The sequence below is a fragment of the Tursiops truncatus genome, chromosome 6 (assembly GCF_011762595.2).
Source record: "Tursiops truncatus isolate mTurTru1 chromosome 6, mTurTru1.mat.Y, whole genome shotgun sequence".
NCBI classification, from domain to species: Eukaryota; Metazoa; Chordata; class Mammalia; order Artiodactyla; family Delphinidae; genus Tursiops; species Tursiops truncatus.
The window spans coordinates 64,088,775-64,103,481 of NC_047039.1; the positions used below are offsets into that span (position 1 = coordinate 64,088,775).

The window sequence follows — 14,707 nt, forward strand, 5'->3', positions numbered from 1 at the left end:
GCGTACCGCAAAAAAAAAAAAAAAAAAAAAACCCACATAAAGTGCCCCTGATATTACATATTGATCCTCCAGAAAATACATCTTTGGCTTCTGATGGTAGTCTCTATCTTATTCTTATCACTCCGGGTGTCCAGAAAAGAGAAACATGATATTAAGAATCTAGCAAAGCAAAATCGTTCCATAACTGAATACTTTAAAGGATACTATACAACCTTTCCAACAGCTGCTATCTGGTAAGCTATTAGAGAGGACCAGAGATCCAGTGCTGGGCAGGTAGCCTCTCTCCACCTCAAATCCAGGCTGCGTAACCAGGAACCTACCGCTCGCTTTGGCTTCCGAGTAAGAGAGGCCGTCCTCAAAGGTGAAGATCTGGGACATGCTCTGGCCCAGGTAGGAGGTAGGCGGGTAGTAAGAATGCATCCTGTACTGGGAACTCACTGCGTGGAGGCTCTCCGAGTTTTTCATCTGCTTAAGAAAAAAGAAGGAATATGTTGAAACCAAAGTTGCCTGTTATAAGAATTACCTAATTCTTTAAATTAAGGGAATAGCTTATTAAAGTTGGAAGTATCCTCACCCATGAATATGCCCCTCCAGTGCACAGACCCTGGAAATACTAGAACTGTGCAGCCTGAGGTGCCTTTTCGATGCTGGAGGCCCCTCTAAAGTACCCCTCTAATTCCATCTGGTCACAGGATGCTTGACTAGCAAGTACAAAAGAGAACAGGGCAGTAAAGACCAAAGAGCGCTGCTTAGGAGCCAACACAATCCCCTGAAACACTGACCAGCACATCTGACCAGGAGCAAGTTATTTAACTTCCTCACGTTTCCTCCTGGGTAAAACGAGCATCTCACACCTTGGTTACCTTACAGTGTTCACATCGAGAGACTATTTTTTAAAAAAACACGCAAGCCTCGTGTGAGGGTCGTTGCTGTCGTCAGCATGAGGCCGTGCTGGATACTGTCACTCAGAGCCCATTCCCACCCCCTCCTATGCTTTTCCCTGTAGCAAGGAACGGATGTCTGGGATCTGCTTCTTCCAGATGCTCCTGTCACCAGGCTTCTGGAGGTGATTTGGATTCCGCTAATAGGACATAAAATGAGATCTGGTAGGCAGAAGGGAGGCACATGCTGCTTCTTCAGCAGTAGTGGCAGCTGACACTTGGCAGTCATGCCTTTTTCTGGCAATCAGACCGTGCCTTTGGGACCATCAGGCAGCTTTTAGGTAAGGAGCAGTTCCCATAGCTTCCTGACCTCTCATTCAAGGCTAAGGAGATGGAAACTCCAGGCTTGAAAGGGGTCCCCACTCTTGCTTTCCTGGCTCTTCCTGGCCACTTCCACGAACATTAGAATTGTTCTGAGTCCTGCACGGACCCTGGTACAACAGTGAGCACTAAACACATGATCAGATAGATCTCCACAGCAAGAACAGCTCAACTAACAGCTAGACTTCAAGTACGTATACTGCCTTTTAAAAACTACATTCAGGTGGCATTAACTTTATTTAAAAAGTCAACATAAGGGAATGTTCAAGGATAAACCAACTCTGTTTAAGAATTAAGGCATAATTTCAAAATCACGTTTTTCAATCAAATCTTTAGAATACTACTTGATAAAGAAAATAGTAGCAACTTGACAGATCCTGGCAGGATAAAAGTAGGTACTGGGCTTCCTCGAGATTTACTATGAACATCTAAATTCTAGACAATTTCCCAAGTGATATAGGCCTAAGTAATATGGCTTTGCTCGGTGGAAAGGCCTAACTCCCTGATTTCTCTGTGCTAATCTGAGAAGCTCAAGGGATTCCTTTTTGACCCTCCCAACTGCTCCCCAGCACAGATGTCTGTTCTAATGGGTGGATTATTGCTTCCTGCAGAAGCAAAGAAGACTCCATTCCACTTATTTCCTTACAAGTTAAGTTTATCTGGCAAGTTCCCTTTATCCTTTCTAGTTTGTTTTTCTGACGCATATAAAATGTTATCCCTTCTAACTCAATCACCCCGCTTTCATTTTCTACCATTATATAAATCTTTACTAAATAAGAGGGCAGGCAAGCTGTACTTGGAAATAGCCAAAGGGGAAAAACCGTCTGCCTTTAATGAGTGAGCCCAAGTCAGAAGCCATTAAGGAGCCGTGAAATCATTTAAAGTGAGGATCAATGGTCAGTTTACTGCACAGACCCAGTTATCAATTAGCCCAGTGCTTCCCAGGGCTCTCTTAATGTGTATTCAAATAGCCAGGGGATCCTGTTAAAAAGTAGACTCTGATTCAGCAAGTCTGGGGTGGGGACCTCACAGTGTGACATGCTCTCAATCAGCATCTCAATCAGGAGATGCTGATTCTGCTCAAGGGACTAGAATAAATGATCCTTTCTCCCATACTTGGAGCCTTTAAGGGCCATGACCAAAGGAGGAACTTCTAAAAAAAACTCTTTTGAACAACTGTTTTACAACCATCAACTTTCCACCGGAACTGAGGGAAGGTGGAAATGATGTAAAAAACATTTAAATTTTTTTCATTCTTTTTCTTTCTATATATGAGATTCCCCTGAGCTAAAGGATTTCCTTCAGGGGTCTGCTGCCATCTAACATGGCTGCAGCAGGACTAACAAACTCAGACACACTTTGCATTAAAGAGCCACTTCTGCCTCTATAGACCTCTGTCAAGTCAATCACACAGTCTAAGTAATGAACGCTGAACTAGAGGCTAAGTGTCGACTTTTAAGTACAAAGCGCCGTGACGTAACCCAAGGAGCCTCCCCGCTCTAGGTGGTGAGTTGGGCCCTTCTCCTTTCAGTTTGACAGTATCTTCCAGTAAGTTCTTTAGGAAAAATGTTTTTCCGTTTTGCCCACGTACGAGAAAACTGACAGGACTGACCCTGCAAGCCTCTGCAAAATACTGGATTTTTTTCTTTTACTATGAATTTTATGTAAAACCTCTTTTTAAAAGTTTTCACTGTGAGTTTAGAGTAGGAATTGGCAAACATGTTTTGGTAAATGGCCAAAGAATAATTATCTTAGGCTTTACAAGCCGCAGGGTCTCTAGACAAATCAGAAAATGAATGGACATAGCTATGTTCCAATAAAACTTTATTTATAAAAATGCACCCTGGTCCTCAACCTTCACTCTCACTAGAATCCAGGGAGGTGGGGACCCAGCACTGATGCCTGGGCTCCACCCCTAGAGCATCAGACTTCACTGCTCAGGGATGTGGCCTGGGCCCTGGGTTTTTTCAAAGCTCCCCAGGTAATTCCAGTGTCACACCAAGATTAAGAACCAGTGTTCTAGGATTACCTACATATTTCCCATACCCGGAGAAGTATGAAATCCCCAGTATCAGCTAAAAAGTGCAAAAGGTTAAGTCTGAGAAACAGACTAGTCACTGCTGCCAATCCCAATATGTATAAATACTTAAAAAGAGATTCAGCTAAACTATAGAGTTCTTTTTTGTCTTTCAACTAAAGCTTACCCGAAAATAAACACAATTTCAAATCCATGTATATGTTTGTTTTTCCTTAATTCCTTTTCTGTTTTCAGAAAGCATCAAATAACAAGGATTGTTTGGAAATAGATATTGAGTTAACTGAACTCAGACTTTCGATTTCTCTAATGAATCCCTAGATGACTGAGCTATAGCAAAAGAAGACCTCCAGCAAAAGAAGAAAAAGAAATAAAAGGTCAGACTCCACCTGAGATCATTAAAATGTGAATTTACTGAGGCCCCCAATCGCTTCAGTGGCTCCCAACTAGAAGAATAATCTACAAATAACCATCCGCACAACGACTTGGAAATAAGAAAGAAGGTCGGTTTGATGCATTTCAAAGTGCACATGTAAACCTCTGAAACGGGAAGTTAAAACTGAATCGTGGGCTTCCCTGGTGGCGCAGTGGTTGAGAGTCCGCCTGCCGACGCAGGGGACGCGGGTTTGTGCCCTTGTCCGGGAAGATCCCACATGCCGCGGAACAGCTGGGCCCGTAAGCCATGGCCGCTGGGCCTGCGCGTCCGGAGCCTGTGCTCCGCGATGGGAAAGGCCACAGCAGTGAGAGGCCCGCGTACCGCAAAAAAAAAAAAAAAACTCAATCGTGATTCACCCAGAAAGTCCAGAAAGAGGTGTGGAAAAATGCGATTTAAAACTCTATATCACTTCTTACTCCCTTCTAACTTAAAAAAAAAATCACAGCCTGCGACATTGGGCTGAGACAAAAACGGGTAAATAAGGAAACCTTTGAAATGTCCTGTTGTATGATATTTTAAACCAGTAGTACTCAGCTTGGGGTAATTTGTCCCCTGGGGACATTTAGCAAAGTCTGGAGACACTTTTAGTTGTCACAACTAGGTGTGTATGGGGGGCGCTACTGGCATCTGGTGAGCAGAGACCAGGGACGCTGCTACGCATCCTCCAATGCGCAGGGCGGCCCCACACACTGTCCAGCCCAACATTCTGGTGGCGCCAAGCTTGAGAAAACCTGCTTTAAACCAACCGAACACTAACCACCCCCTTGTGCTCAGCTCCTCACCTCCAGCTAAAACAGCAAGCTCTACTGAAGGATAAAGGGTGCTCCCAAATGGAAGGGACTGTTCAGTTCTGCTGAAAGGATATCACTTCTCTTTCCTTTATGCAATGCTGCCTTGCTTCTTCTCAAGATTTTATTTTTTATTCCTTTAAATTAAACAAACCAAGTAAAACCTAAAAGCCCAGGATTCCAGTGCATTACGGCTACTATTATTATTAGCATGTGGTAGCTGGCAAGCAAGAGGCATGTTTTATACCTTATTACCCACCCCAAGTCTCTGAACCAGAGTATGACCTACGCGGGAGCCGGGCTGGCGGAGAACGTGCGCGGTGTCAGTATTAACCCTGGAGGAAAACCTAAGAGCTTTGGGTTTTATTTTATTAAACTGTTGAGAACATACAGCGCAACGAATCTGAACCACAGGTTTCCCTCTTATATACCACAGTCACCCTTTTTTATAATAACGATAAAATCCCAACAGAATGTAAAAATGTTAGACCCCACTTCCTTTAAAGAAAAAGTCCTAAACACTACTCACTGGTGGTCTATTAACAGTTCAGATAGGAAGAGTCTGGTCTCACACTGAATCAAACACTCCATCCGGGGAATAGCTAAAAGAGATTCCTGAAAACCAAGTCCTGGTCTCGTTTATATCAAGCAGAGCTCAGCTGCACAGAATTAGAGTCGGCGAAGAAAGGGGATGGTCTTCATAAGAAGACTGACTGTATAGGCTAAAATTCCTAATTGCAAACTCTGATGTTTAAACAAACAGCGTGAAAATCCCGCTGGCACTGACATGTGACTTACGGGCTTTTAACTGCAAAAGCCACATGTGGGATAAAACTTTGGTTTTAAGAGCAGAAACCTTTTTTTTTTTTTTTGTGGTACGCGGGCCTCTCACTGTTGTGGCCTCTCCCGTTGCGGAGCACAAGGCTCCAGACGCGCAGGCTCAGCGGCCATGGCTCACGGGCCCAGCCGCTCTGCGGCATGCGTGATCCTCCCGGACCGGGGCACAAACCCGCGTCCCCCGCATCGGCAGGCGGACTCCCAACCACTGCGCCACCAGGGAAGCCCAGAAACCTTTTTATAAAACAAAGCAGGGCTCTTCGCATGCTGTGGAATTCTAGCTCTTCTGGTGAGCTTAAGAGTGGAGGTTAGGGCTGACTTTTTTAAACTCCTTATTAAAGAATTTCTTTAGCTTTAAAAGAAGCTTCTTTTCAAACTATTTGAATGGGATGCCTGTTCCCACACTCACCTGATCGCACACTGAGAATGCTCCTAGCCCAGGGACCTTAGACCTGGGCAAGGTGCTTTCCCTAAAAGGCAAGTGCCCATCCCCCCTCCTTAAATAGGCACCTCATTCATCCTCTGGGATTCCACACATCACAGCTGGAAGGAGTTATTTTTAATGACTGCTGTTATACACACATTTCAGGGATTACTGAAACATCAACAGACCCAATGCTGAGTCACGTGCCACAAGCAGGTTCCCGACAGCTACAATCCATCCCTCCCTTCTTCCTTCCCTCTCCCTCTGTTCCCCTGGAGGTTATGTTTTTCTCCCCTAACTTCGTTAGGAGTTAACTTCCTCCACTGGGCCCACCTTACTTTCTCTTAGGTGCTATATTATGGAATGTCTTCCACTCCCCTCCCTAGAGCCAAGAAAAGGAAACAGAGGGAGACTGGCCTGTGAGGACTCAGGCCCTTGGAAGGGATTCCTGAAGAGCCAGGGGGACTCCTTCAATGGGGGAAAGAACTGTGTTTGAGGGTCAGCACTTAGATGCTGGAGAGCACAGGAGCTGTTTGTCCAGAAATGCAAGAGGTGCTCTTCCTCCTGAGAGGAAGTGGGAGGGGGGAAAAGGAGACAGAAAGACGATGTGCATGCAGTATGGCAGAGAGGACAAACAATTTAAGAAATGATACATAGAAGACGTTTAAAATTACAAGCCCCATGTTTCCCAGAGCTTCAGAGCCTGTGACACAAGTGAAAGCAAAACAAAACTTGCGTGGGTGAGCTTTTCCAAAAGGATAGAAGAAAAGCAGCTCAATTCCAGGCTGGACTAATACCAGAGTAGATTTTTAAAACATAAAATACACCGTAAGATGAACCATGGGAAAAAACATAGACCCTGGAGAAGGCATAATACAGGAATTCACATCACTTTATAAACTTTAAAATATGGAAACGGCATATGATACCAGGATTGCACTTGCATTTATTAGTGGTCCATTTCGCTTGTCCTTAGTAAAAAAACAATTAAGATGCAAATAGGGACTTCCCTGGTGGTCCAGTGGTTAAGAATCTGCCTTCCAGGGCAGAGGATGCAGGTTCCATCCGTGGTCGGGGAACTAAGATCCTACATGCCACTGGGCAACCAAGCCCGCGCACCACAACTACTGAGCCCACGCACCTCAACTAGAGAGACTGCGTGCCACAAACTACAGAGCCCATGCACTCTGGAGCCCGTGCGCCACAACTAAGACCCAACGCAGCCAAAAATAAATAAAATGTTTAAAGAAAAGATGCGAATAGCCCCACATTTTAAAAAACCCAAACTAACTTCCTAAAACTTCTGTCACTTGGTTGTTCTCACCATCGGCATCACTGGCACAGACAGAACAGCTTACTCCTCTAGCCAGTGTTTTACAATATGCAGCACTGTGACCCTTTAGTGGGCCCCAAAGTAATTCAGCGGCTGCAATCAGCAAACATATATACCTTTAAGAACAGTATGGAAATGAATGAAATGAAACTGAATAGAGTTCAACAGAAATATGAGAATTCACTGTATACAATATGGTAAGAGCTGTTTTATGAAACTTTTATTTTGTGTTTATGTGAAGGTATAAAATATACTGGATTACAATATAAAATATTTCTCATTGTGAGTCTTGGTCTAAAATGTCTGAAAGACACTGGTGTAAGGATCAGGTGAAGGGAAGTAAGGACCTTCAAAACTAGGTACGCAGGGGGCTTCCCTGGTGGCGCAGTGGTTGAGAGTCTGCCTGCCGATGCAGGGGACGCGGGTTTGTGCCCTGGTCCGGGAAGATCCCACATGCTGCGGAGTGGCTGGGCCCGTGAGCCATGGCCACTGAGCCTGCGTGTCTGGAGCCTGTGCTCCACGACGGGAGAGGCCACAGCAGTGAGAGGCCCACGTACCGCAAAAAAAAAAAAAAAAAAGGTACACAGTAAGAAAAAGCCAAACTCTGAAAATGGTTCCTTTTCCCAGAACCTGGGAGGGTTTTATGCATTTTCGGGGTTCACAAAAGAGAGGGGAGCAGTTCATGTGGAAACAGCCTCTGGGACTAGCCCATTGTCTCATTCACAAATCTGAAACACAAACCCAACTGTGTGACTGACTTCCCACCTGAAGTCACACAGAGCCAGGCAGAAATGCAAGCATGATTCACGTAAAAGCCAACAGGAAACAGCTTTGGTGAAAGAGCTGGTTTGTATTGTTAAAATTGGGTTAATAACTATCGAGACATAGTACTCTCCACTCTAGCGTGCAAGTCTCTAAGAGCATGACATTACACCTCTGCAGAAAGGTGGAGGCAGCTTTGGGAATGGTGACATCCTTAATGTCACTTTCCAGAGAAAATGTGCCTTGCACATCTCACATCTAAGGGGGGTCGGGAGGTGGACAGGAAACTGTAGATACTTGAGTCCTCATAATGTAATCGTCATGAACATAGGAAAAACCTGTCCAAGACATCAAAACCTTGGTTCAGCTCACAAGGGATTAAGCAGAGAAGGCAGGATGCCAAGGCACGTCAGCCTCAGAAGCTTCTCTCTCCTAAACCAGGCCACCTTTCCCATTTTAAATTAAGGCACCTGCCTACTATAAAGACCTAGGCATTGCTTTTGGATTTTAACAACTCTTCACGTTTTCACTGTTCCAAGATCAAATTGGGAGTCTGAAAAGGAGAAGAAAAGATGCCTGCAACCACACGTTCAGGAACTTTGATTTTAGAACCAGAAGTATCAGAGGCATCCACTTTTGTTCCCATCTTGATGGACAAATTTAATTAACCTTTGCTACGCTGTTCCAACCTACTGTTTTAGACAAAACTAGTGACCCACAAACAATATGTTACCATCAGAATCTCGATGGCGGAGACACCAAGAGATATAGCTCTATCAGCAGTATCAGGAAATAAGCCACTTGGGTCAGCCGCTCGAAGAAATATGGGTTATATTCATGTCACACATGAGCTGTCAGAAACATTAGGATACTTTGAGCATAAATCAGCAGTGTGAAGGGTATCTTATGAGTACTGAACATGACAGACTGCCTGGAGGGCAAGGGGAGCCTGTCTGGGGCCACCTGCTAAGTGTGAGCACATGCGCACATGTACTTTACCCAAACTGGCATCAGAAACTGGAATGCAGCCTGGTGACCGTGGATGGGCACATCACACTCAATTCACGATGTGTTAGTAGCATGGAAAGGTGCTTCCCACTCCAAAACCATGATGGAGAGCCCGCCTCAAAGTAACCAAATGACACAGAATGACCAAAAATCTGTTGCCTTAAAGCACACAGAAGTGCATGGGTGTGTGACTTAAACGTGGTTAATGCTATCAGGACTAGGGCTCTCCTCCTATCTAATATGTCAAGTCTCTGAAAACATTTTGTAAGATGTCATATCTTACAATATCATAAGATGTAAGAAAACATTATATAACACCTCTCAGGGCTTCATACCAGGAAAACCAAGAAATGTGCGCTGCCCCACGAGGAGGGCAGAGAGACGGGGACAAACGTGCCCCCTATGTAGTCAGCCAGGTAAACCTGGGTTCCAGCTCCAGCTCCCCACTTGCCAGCCTGTGATATGGCAGGTTACTTCACCTCCCTGAGCCTCAGTTTCCTCACCCGCAGAAGTGGATACCAATCCCCGACACGGCCGTGTTTCAGGGCTGAGTGGAGCAGCTGGTATGAAAGGCCCAGCACCAGGCTGTCCAGTAACTGTCCTGACGCACCTCTCCCTCCCCTACGGGTTTCCCACTGTGTGGCCTCAATGCAGGGCGGTGGTCACACCCAAGAACCCCTCTTTTGGGTTTGTTACCACATGACTCTGAGCCCTTTTACCGGTATGTCAGGGACCTAGTAATAGAGAGGGAGACAGAAAAATCTGTCCGTTATATACTTCAAAAATTATTTTAAGTATATAAATGTTTGATATTTGAAAAAAAATCCATTGTCTGAATTGTTTCTACTTTTCACATTTAATAAAGTTTAAAAACCAACTCAAGAAACTACACTGACACCATCAAACAGAGACAGACAGAGACAGAGAAAACGCTCCTCCCCCTTTTTGGTTGCATACCACTACCAAATACATAGAATTTTTATGTCTGCCCTCCTCTCAGTATTGGCTAAGAATTGCCAAAAAGAGTGTTTGTGAAAAGGAATGAAAAATGAAATGAGGAAATAATCCCCTTTTCCCTGTTCCTCAACCTTCTTACGAACTCCCCCCACCCAGGAGGTTGTGCATCTCAAGGAGATGCCCTCGGGATCAGGGGTCTCCCAAGAAGGGGGCGCTGACAGCAACCTGTCCTGGGTGCAGGCTGTAAGGGAGTAGAGAGAGCACTTTTTAAAATAATAAAACTCACTAAGGCAACCTGCTTCTAATTATCACCAAGCAGTGGCAATTCTAAACGACAGTAATGATAAAATACTTGTCCTCACCCCGCCTCGCCTCGTCCCCAGGCACAGCACTGCACAGGTCTCACCTTCCACAAGCACCACAGCTCCCTGGAAACCTCCAGACTCTGACCACAGGAGCGATCAGAGAATTATATGTGTCCTTTCTCTCATCCACCCACTGTGAGCTGGCACTGGAGGGGACAGTCTAGCGCAGGGCTAGGCACAGAGCTGGCACTCGAGGTATGAATGATAAATACACGAAGGAGTTTCTTATGCACACTCTGTAATATGGAAATTTTTCATAACCCTATTCTTTTTGTTTTTCTACTACCATATTCCTAATATATCTCCAAATATAGGGCAAATCCGCCTCTATTATGCATTCCTTTGATTTTGGTCTTTATCCAACTAATGAGGGCCACTTACCAGGCCACACAAATATGGACTCCCAAGAAATCTGAGACTCACTCGTGCACACATATAAGCATTCTGAAAGGCAACGAATTTTATATCATAGTCACATCTACTTAGGAAAAAAAGTAAACTAAAAAGGCAAATGGAAATAGATCAGATTTTGGCCAGCAGCCTAACTAAATCAAATCTGAAAGCTTTTAAAAACTGTGACCTAATTATCTAATTTTCAAGCAGATTACAGAATCCCCAAATGACTGTATCATTTACTAACCTGATGCTACTGTGTCAGAGATCGGATTGTGTAACGACCTCACAGGAGACTGATAATGTCTTTCCTTCTGCCTTCAGCTGAATCATGGAGTAGTCCCTGGAGTAGACCAGCCCTTTCCAGGGTTTCCCAACTCAGTCCAGATTAAACTGAACTCATGCAAGAATAGAAATGACCCCGCAGGACGGCCCAGTCTCCCAAAGGGTCCTAAGACCCGAGGTTACCCTCCAGCTGGATTTCCTGGGATGCTACTGGACTGCTTCAGTTGGACTGAGAATCCCTTAGGAGGGCCAGGGCCCAACCCCTCCCCGAGATCCTCTCTGAGTCAGAGCTGCCTCTGCCAGTGCCCAGGTTTCCAGAGGCCAGTTCCATTTTCTTCTGTAATCCACACATTTTTAACCAAAATCCTCTGCAAAAATGACTCTCGTGTGCACTGCTGCAGTGAAGGAGCATTCCTCAGCCCCACCTCTTACCATCTGTGTTCAGCTTCTAAAATACCCACCACTTCCCTTAGTTTTGGTTCCAGACCAAGAGTCACCAAGAATATTGTTATCGCTGGCACCAGTTCTTGCAAACAACAGCCCTCTTGCAGGATCAAAGCATGCAAATCGTTCAACTTTCAAAATCTGTGCAATAAAACAACCATTCCTTCCAGGAAAGGTGTAATAAAAACCACATGATGCCTGTGGTGCCCATGGCTTGTACGCATCTAGAACGTGACAAAATAGCAATTCCTCTGTGACAGTGCGTGTCAACAAGGAGGTCGTTTAGAAACAGAAAGAGAGGACTGCATTCCTGTGCTGCACAGCTCCAGGGGCTTCCCAGGATGCCCAGGCCCACTGGTGCCCTGGCCAACAAAGCTTGTCTCCTGCAGGTGTAGGAATATGATGTAAAGGCCCAAGAGAACTGGGTTTATTATTTCTTCTTAAACGAGAAGAACCTATTGAGGAATTATGTTTCAGAAGAGAAAACTGCAGATGTGGCTAAGACTTGACAGGCCGTTTAAGGGAAAGTTTATAGTAGAGGCAACGCAATCCCAAACTTTGGGAAGCCTGACACCTTCACTTCACTGTCTTTAAACTTCCCGTGGTCTGTAATGACTTTTACATTTAAATGGAAGATTCTCCAAGACTGGTCTTCTGAGCTGGGAAGTCCAATCCCTGTATCCTCACTGTCCCAGAAAGCAGGATCTACTTGGGGTGCATGTGAGGGAGCCCCACAAAATGCTGAACTAGCATAAAGGCGTTAACCGGGCTGAGATTAAAAGATAGGAAAAGATCATAACACCCTGTCTGCAAAGAGTGAGGTTGAGAGAGCTGCTAAAGACAGCACACTGAAGACCCCAGAGAATTCCACTGTTGTCATGGTGACACAAGGCCAGTGCCTTGGTTTGCAGACTCTCTCTGGTCTTCGGACTAGTACAACTTTTTTTTTTTGGCGGTACGCGGGCCTCTCACTGTTGTGGCCTTTCTCGTTGCGGAGCACAGGCTCTGGACGCGCAGGCTCAGAGGCCATGGCTCACGGGCCCAGCCGCTCCGCGGCATGTGGGATCTTCCCGGACCGGGGCACAAACCCGTGTCCCCTGCATCTGCATCGGCAGGCGGACTCTCAACCACTGCACCACCAGGGAAGCCCACTAGTACAACTTTTTAAAAAGGAGGCAGGGAAGACAGGAACAGAGTCGCCAACTTTTTATATTGCCAAGTAAGGGCATTTATGAAAAAAAAATCCTCGTTTCATTAAAAAAGTGTTGGAAAGGGATGGGCCCGATAAAAACAATTTTTTGAATTGAATAATTTAGCTGTAAGAAAAAAACCCTTGTCCTTTTTTTCCTCATTTCTCTGTAAACCAGCATAGGTAACAGCCTGCATTCAGGACAGTGAAGTGCAAAACACATTCCCAGTAAAATAAGGAACAAGATGACACCAGCTGTCCACCACTGGTATCTAAACTGAATAATTCACTAAGAACATAAATTAGAACTTGGAGGTATTTAGGGGGAAGAAAAATGTATCAATATTTTTCTATGAAATGACTATCTAATCTAGAAACCCTAAAATAAGCATCTACAAAATTATTAGAATTAACAGTTCACAAAAGTAGACGGATACAAAATAAATACACCACATTGTAGCAACATCAACAGAAATGTATGTCTCTGTAATTCTCTTTTAAAAAACAAATTGGGGGGGTTAGCCTTAATAGCCCAAGGCAAATACCACATCTAATTTAATTTCCTTTTCTTGAGGAAAGAGATTCCTTTACATGCTTTAAACTGAATGCAGCCTTACAAATTCCTCTTCTACATGCTTGAAAACTTTTTCTTTCCAGAGGAAAAAGCTTGTCAGTGTCTGCTCACCAACAAATAGTGGCCAATAACCAGTTTGCTCTAAGAAGGGAAGCCAGGGCTAGTTCATTCAGCCGCCAAAGAGGGCGATGGGATTGGAGGGGCAGCCTAGTGGATCACCTGAGTGTTTGTAGAGAGAGCACCTCACCCAGAGAAGAAAGGCCCCATGTCCTCAGGGAGTCACTTGCTCTTTCTCAGCCAGCATCACCCAGTAGTCTGAGGTGACCAGAGGCACATTACCCTGGGGGCCTGGTGGTGCAGCTTACGGGCCTGAGGTGAGCACAAGATTTATCTGAAGTCCCCTACTTTGTCATCAAAATTGATGTGGATTTTGCATTCTACTACCTTCTCTCTGACGTAGTTTTTTAAAATTTAGAAATATTAAAAATTAATGGACGAACTAATTAATAGTTGGCTATTATAATTGTGTCCCTGGGAGTGGGAGCCCAGTTTAAGCCTTGGCTTCCTATCCCCCCACCCCACCTCTGGACCCTCCTGGGAGACCCTAGGGCACAGACGTGGAGGCGCTGCAGCTGTGCCCACACTGCACACGCGCCAGAAGTCACTTCTCAGCTCTTCAAGCTAACAGGCTCGACCGAACCACGCTCATAAAAAGAGGAGGCAGTGTGAAAACCAGGGCTCCCGCAGGCTGCTCGTACAGGAAGGAGAACAACAGTGGGCAGGCAGCCCAGTCAACAGGGGCGGCGTTTCCAAGTGCCCTGACGGGCCGCATCCCAGTAATGCCCACAAGGGGCGCCGTTCTCTGGGCTCCAAGGCCTAGGTCAGATTCTGACTTCCTGCCTGCCCGTGTCTCAGTTTCAAAGCCAGGGCACTTAGATGATCCCCAACTTCCTTCTCATGTACCAGGTGATAACAGCCTTCCCCCAACACCTACTTTTTGCATTTCTGTCCATTTGGTTCAGTGGTAGATCCCTAGCACATGGTGGGACCTGGATGCATGTTTATCTAATAATTGAACGCATTCCAGTGAGGTGCATAATCATAAACGGGCCACCGTATCTTGAGACACTTCAGACTGAGCCCCAAAGAATGACCAGAAGGAAGGAATCACCTCTGCTGCCATGTGACCACACCCCAACTGTGGCTGGAACGGCTCTCTCCACCTTTGGTGGCACAAGCTTCAGAAAAGCCAATCAAGGGGGTGCCCACCATGGGGATCCCAGATACAGCTCGGAGTCCTCCCATATTTATTTCTGCTCACTTGATATGTACCTCTCCCTTGTCAACCTGGTACAACATGTTTATTTAAGAGGTAATGTTGCCTTGAAGGAGTGCACCAGGCAATAAACAGCTTTTGCAGGCAATTAAACGCAGAAGTGAAATTGAGCTGCTGGTCAGTGGAACCAGCCATTCATCGTGAGTTTGTTCCAGTGTCACAAACGTTATTCCTGTTTCACAACATGACAGGAATCTGTGATTGGGCCACAAATCTCCAGAGGCTGGAGACAGACCCAAAGCAATTAAAGCAGCTCTCAGCATGCACGCAGGGCATCAA

At 45.4% G+C, this 14,707-nt stretch overlaps 1 protein-coding gene across 3 annotated transcripts in view; it reads right to left on the reverse strand.

Moving 5' to 3' along the window:
- Window positions 1–14,707, reverse strand: part of DMRT1 (doublesex and mab-3 related transcription factor 1) — a 122,012-nt gene that overhangs the window by 40,209 nt on the left and 67,096 nt on the right. For 2 of the 3 annotated variants that reach the window (XM_073806178.1, XM_073806179.1), the window contains one exon: window positions 321–465. In XM_073806178.1, the coding sequence (XP_073662279.1) occupies window positions 321–465 (145 nt within the window). Of the gene's footprint in view, window positions 1–320; window positions 469–14,707 lie in introns of all 3 variants that reach the window. The other variant, XM_073806177.1, reaches the window with a different exon arrangement.